Source organism: Cyprinodon variegatus, unplaced genomic scaffold (genome assembly GCF_000732505.1).
Source record: "Cyprinodon variegatus isolate N-32 unplaced genomic scaffold, C_variegatus-1.0 Scaffold189, whole genome shotgun sequence".
In the NCBI taxonomy this organism is placed as follows: domain Eukaryota; kingdom Metazoa; phylum Chordata; class Actinopteri; order Cyprinodontiformes; family Cyprinodontidae; genus Cyprinodon; species Cyprinodon variegatus.
In genome coordinates, this window is record NW_015150642.1 from 752,464 (window position 1) to 758,709 (window position 6,246).

General features: G+C 40.9%; 1 protein-coding gene across 1 annotated transcript in view; it reads left to right on the forward strand.

The window, feature by feature from the left end:
- Positions 1-6,246, forward strand: part of mtr (5-methyltetrahydrofolate-homocysteine methyltransferase) — a 56,408-nt gene that overhangs the window by 24,482 nt on the left and 25,680 nt on the right. Inside the window, exons 17-20 of the mRNA XM_015379301.1 lie at positions 1,528-1,644; positions 3,790-3,930; positions 4,004-4,093; positions 4,888-5,040. Of these exons, the coding sequence (XP_015234787.1) occupies positions 1,528-1,644; positions 3,790-3,930; positions 4,004-4,093; positions 4,888-5,040 (501 nt within the window). The remainder of the gene's footprint in view (positions 1-1,527; positions 1,645-3,789; positions 3,931-4,003; positions 4,094-4,887; positions 5,041-6,246) is intronic.

The following is a 6,246-nucleotide window of genomic DNA, read 5'->3' on the forward strand; positions in this document are numbered from 1 at the left end:
AGACTTGACTTGGACTTGAGCTCTCAAGACTTGAGACTTGACTTGGACTTGCAAAAAATGACTTGTGAACATGTCTGCTCTGTAGTGACTATAATATATATAATCTGATATCTGAGACGATGGTACTGCTGCTGAAGCTCCTCAGAAATGTGATCAACACCCAGAACAGTGGTGAGGAGTTTGGCATCCATTCTTATACTGCTTTCCTGCTTCCAAGGACCCAGTCCAGGTAGACCGGGTCCTTGGAGGACGCAGTCGGTGAAATCGAACACAGCCAGGTTCCTTAGCGCCCTAATCATCTAATTACTTGAATCAGGTCAAAAAATAAAAATAAAAAACAATCCACTGGACTTTGTTCCCTAGTTCAAAGACGTTTCTCTTCCATCCAGGAAGCTTTTTCAATTCAAAATGTCAGAAATAGTGTTGAGTTCCAGGCTTTACACAGTAGCACAACAAAGCTTTGTTTTGGTTTAGAAAACATGCAAATGGAAACAGATGAAGGGGTCCACCACTTTGGAATGGGGGTCATTTGGGTTCTTTGTTAGCCTGCAATGCCCCTATACCTGTCTATGTCTCTGAAAGGGGGGTGGTTAAAGGGAATTGTTGGTCTGGCTGAATAGGCGAGGTCGTCTGTTTCCCTCTAAAGGGGTTGGGGCTGCGATGATAGCGGGAAGGACTCCCCCCCCTCTTTAAGGTTGGTTTTTCTTTCTTAACATAGATGGCTTCCTTCACGCCCCTCTGAAATCACCTGTCTTCTTTGTCCAAAATGTGAACATTCTGGTCCTAAATGAATGTCCTTTGTCACTGCATTGAACTGCAGACATCACTCCGCTCAGATTAGGTCTGGATGTTTGGTCTTTAGGATGAACTGGTCTCTGTTTAAGGGGCTGTTTGTCTCAGACAGAGGCTAGTGCATCCTAAGGACAAAAGTGGGAAACAAAGTCCAGTCGATTGTTTTTAATTTTCTTTTTTGTTTGGAATGACCTGGATGACTGAGAATCTTCACCAGCTTATTTGAATCAGGTGTGTTGGACCAAGGACACCTGTAAAGGTGAGCCCATTCCTGAGCCGGGGAATAAGTAGGTAAGCTGATGCTCTTTGGTGGCGCTGATAAGGGTCTCCTTTCTAACAGAGTTTATGTCACAATCACACAGTTTCAGCATCTTCAGCCAAATTAATGGATTTCATCCTCAAATCTTTTCCTGATTCTCCGCCTCCTGCAGAAGACTGTGAACGGGTTCATCATTATATTTTCCTTCGAATTGGTTTATTAATTCTATCAGAAATTACGGTTGTAGAGCTGAACCTTCAAAGATACTAGATTTGAGAATATTGTGGGATGCTGTCATGACAATTTAGGTCCCAGTAAAACCAAATGGTTCGACAATCTTTTTGCTTTTGAGGGGCACCTGCTCATCGGAACGAAGAAAAAATGTCAGGGCATGATCAGCTCCTGCTAACTGGACTCCATCAGATCTGTAACGTTACCTCAAGATCTCCGTCCCGTTCCTTTCTGTTTGTGTTCAGGAGACGCTGCCTGGTGCCAGGGTCAGTGGCGGTTTGTCCAACCTGTCCTTCTCCTTCAGAGGGATGGAGGCCATCAGAGAAGCCATGCATGGGGCGTTCCTCTATCACGCCATCAAGGTAATCGCTTACAGCATCAACGCCACCCACCTTTCTGTCTCCTCCAATCGGCCCGGTTCTCTCTTCAGCCCAGAGTGGTCAGATTATGCTGAGTTGGTGGATTTAGAAGCTTTATTCTGAACATGTCAAAGGTCAACATGCTGATTTGTGGCGCTGTGAAAGACGCCTCCATTTATCAGCCTGCAGATGTTTCACATTCTGATATAAACCAGTAGGAAATTAAAATATAAAAAAATTCAACTGCAGTATTTAAGGTTGGCCACAGAAATTCAAATCTGGACTTTAACTAGGCCGCTCTGACACGTCTTAGCACGTTAATATAAATGTGTCTTAGACTTTTCTTTAGCCCCCCCCACCCCCCACAATCTAGTTTCCTACTTCAGTAATTAAGTAAAGACATAAAATAAAGGCAGTACTTATTATTTGTGCCATTGTTATATTTTTCTTACCTTCTCTTTGTGTCTTTTCTAAATAATAAAAGCAATGAAGTGGGACATTTTATTTCATAACAATAAAGAACAAAATCAGAAACAAAATGTTGGTTTAAGCTAAGAAATTTAAATATTCCTACATCTTTACGTTTAGGAGTGATTTACTCAGACTATATATTGTTATGAATATTAATGTTTGAATAATTGGCTGTTAGGGCTGCTCCAGAATCAACTTTTCATTCAGTTCAGTTCATTTATTCAGTTTATTTCTATAGTGCCAGTTCACATCATGTCATCTCAAGGCACTTTACAGTTCACCAGATAGAAATAGAAGCATAGATACAAAAGGCAGATGTGAACCAGCTCCTCAGGCGGCCCCAGAGAGCAGAAGGTTAGAGATTGAACTAACAGATTCTGCAGAGTGGGAGAATACATTCATTTGTTTTTTAAACTGAAGAATAAAAAAAAATTAAAGCAACAGTTATTTATTTCAAAACATAATATAGTGCGCCTGCCTCAAACAACTACTTGGTTCTTGGTTCCAGGTACTTAGAGATTCACTTCCATACAGTAAGCCCATATTCTGGTTTTCAGGTAACAGAGTACATGTCAGATTAAATACTACTACTTATACTTCAGCAATAGTATCTAGGTGTTACTTTATTGTATGTCTCCTACTATGTCTGTTGGTTGTGCTGTTCTTTTTACATCTCTAAGCAGGTGATGAAGCAGACTGAAATTGTTTTATGATTATCACCCTTTTATCTCCTCTTTCTTTCATCTTTTCTCCTTTTTTCAGTTTTTCCTTTCCTGTTCTACCTACATTGCAGTATCCATATAATCTATAAATGCTCCCTGCATTAATTATAATAAAGCTATTCACATGCATAAATCAAGCGGAACACTATGGCGATAGCCGTACTGCTCCACTTGTGAAAGTAAAATCTGTTGGGCTCTTTTTGGCATCAAGACAATTATTCTTATTCCCACATCGCATTTCGAAAAATAAAGAAAAAAACGTTTTTTTTTTGCCGATGTGACTGATCAATCAGCCCCATAAAGGTGCATGATGTCCTCTTCAATCCCAAACACTCTAAAACAAAATCAGCATCAAATCAGTTAATTAATGCTCATTAATAAATTGATTGGACCGGACGGAACATCTTATCCCTGATTCTGAAGTCCATCAGTCTTTGCAGAGCAGCGCCGCCCTGAACCTGTGGAGCCTCCTAAGTCTTGCATTTCAGTGTTTCAAATGATTCTCAGAGGGAAAAGATTAATACATGAATAATGCTCACATTATTCCTCACATTTATAAACAGTTTAAGATGGTCTTTACATTAGGCTCCTTATTAACTAGCAGTCTGTAACTAGGGTTTCTTTAGATATAATTTAAGTCTGGAATTCTTTCTGAGCATCATTGAATGTTCATTAAACTATCGTTACCTCAAAGCCCAACGAAGGTGAATTCATAGATCAAAGTAAAGGCTCTCTATTTTTCTATGTTTGGTGGAACTAGTGTTGAACTAAGGAGGAGTAGATTCTTGTATTTTCATCGTTGGTTTCATTTAAAATTGAGTAATTCTGATGGTTTCTGTTTCCCGGAGGTCTTCGCATCCTTCTTCCGGTTAATTTTTTGGAATGTTTGGCGAGCCGATGAATCCTGGAGATGTTTTGATAAAAGCGAGATCTAATTTCCTGCGTTTCCTGGCAGGATGGGATGGATATGGGCATCGTGAACGCCGGGAACCTTCCTGTTTATGACGACATCGATAAGGAGCTGCTGACGATGTGTGAGAACCTCATCTGGAACAAAGAAGCCGACGCTACAGATAGACTCCTGGCCTATGCTCAGGTATCCCATCCTGACCGGACCTCAGAGCTCCGAGTCTTGCTTGGACCGACAGAACTCTTCCTCTATTTAACAGAACATAGTGAAAGGAGGGAAGAAGGTGGTCCAGACGGACGAATGGAGAAACGCGTGCGTAGAAGAGCGGTTGGAATACGCTCTCATCAAGGTAACGACCTTCGTCTGCTGGAGCAGAAACAAGGGAGAAGTCCTACATAATGTTGAGGAAAACTGTTTGTTTTTTTCCTTTCCCTCATTATGATTGAAATTCTGACTCCAGGTGCTTCCTAATCCGTACTGCCAGGCCTGGATGTTGCTCAGCTATGGAGTGAAATCTGTTCCATTAATGTTTTAGGCAGAAAACACTTTGAAAACATAACATTTCCAAACAAAACTTTGAAAAACTTTTTTATCAACAATTTTTTTGAGAGCAGAGTTGCCATTTTTAGATTTTTTTTCCTTCAAAATGTTTTACAGATTTTAAATATTTGACATTGATTTTATTTTTTCGTGAAATTTCTCTTTTTCAGGTTCAGTTTTAAAAATTGTTTTCTTTTCCTTTTCACGTCTGGAGGCAGGCTTAGGAGTAAAACTAAATCTGAAAAAGGGAACGATGAAAAACAAATGTAAAATATGTAACAAAAGTTTTTAAAAATATATCATATTGATCTCATATGTTTACATACATTAAAAAAATAAAACCTCACAAAACACAATCAGAGGAAATGGCAAAGAGACTTTTTTCTTCCTTATCAAAGATAATGGAACAGAATTCACTTCATAGATTTGACAGCTTTTCCATCTTTAAATCCCACAAAAGTTAAAGTTCAGGATTTTCAGATTCTATGCTGCTGTTTAGTTTTAGCGTCTCTGCAGCGTTCCTATAGTTAGCTGTGGCTGGTTCAGCTCCACGGACCGCCGTACACTGCAAAACGCTGAGGAGCTCTGCTGTGTTCCTGACAGGGAATAGACAAACATGTGGTGGATGACGTTGAGGAATGCCGGGCGCAGGTGGATCGCTACAAGCGGCCCCTTCACATCATCGAGGGTCCCCTGATGAACGGCATGAAAGTGGTGGGGGATTTGTTTGGAGCTGGGAAGATGTTCCTGCCACAGGTGACCCAGTTATTCCCTGCTATTCCCCGTTATTCCTTGTGATTCCTTAGTATTTCCTGTTATTCCCCATGATTCCCTGTTATTCCCCGTTATTCCTTGTTATTCCCCGTTATACCCTGCGATTCCTCGTTATTCCCCGTTATTCCTTGTTATTCCCCGTTATACCCTGCGATNTATTCCTTGTTATTCCCCGTTATACCCTGCGATTCCTCGTTATTCCCCGTTATTCCTTGTTATTCCCCGTTATACCCTGCGATTCCTCGTTATTCACCGTTATTCCTTGTTAATACTGGTTATTCCCCTTGATTCCCTGTTATTCCCCTTGATTTTCATGTTATTTTTCGTGATTCCCTGTTATTCCCCGTGATTCCCTGTTATTCCCCTTGATTCCCTGTATTAACCCTTGATTTCCTGTTTTTTCACGTTATTCCCCATTGTTTCCCGTGATTCCCTGTTATTCCCTGTGATTCCCTGTTATTCCCTGTGATTCAATGTATTCCCCGTTATTCCCTGTTATTTCCCGTGATTCCCTGTTATTCCCTGTTATTCCGTTATTCCCAGTGATTCCCTGTTATTCCCACTTATTCCTTTTTATTACCCGTTATACCCTGCGATGCCTCGTTATTCCCCATGATTCCCTGTTATTCCCCCTTATCCTTGTTATTCCCTGTTATTCCTTGTTATTCCTGATTATTCCCCTTGATTCCCTGTCATTTCCCTTGATTCCCAGTTATTTTTCGTGAAATGCTTTTATTCCCCTTGATTCCCTGTTATTATCCCTTGATTCTGTTATTCCACGTTATTCCCATTGTTTCCCTGTTATTCCCCTTATTCCCAGTGATTCCCTGTTATTCCCCGTGATTCCCTATTATTCCCTGTGATTCCCTATTATTCCCTGTTATTCCCCCTTATTCCTTGTTATTCCCCCTTATACCCTGCGATTCCCTGTGATTCCCTATTATTTCCAGTGATTCCCTGTTATTACCCATGATTCCCTGTTATTCCCCTTATTACCCATGATTATCTGTTATTCCCCTTATTCCCTGTGAATCCCCGTCATTCCCTGTTATTCCCCGTGGTTCCCTGTTATTCCCCGTGGTTCCCTGTTATTCCCCGTCATTCCCTGTGAATCCCCATCATTCCCTGTGAATCCCAGTCATTCCCTGTTATTCCCCGTGGTTCCCTGTTATTCCCCGTGGTTCCCTG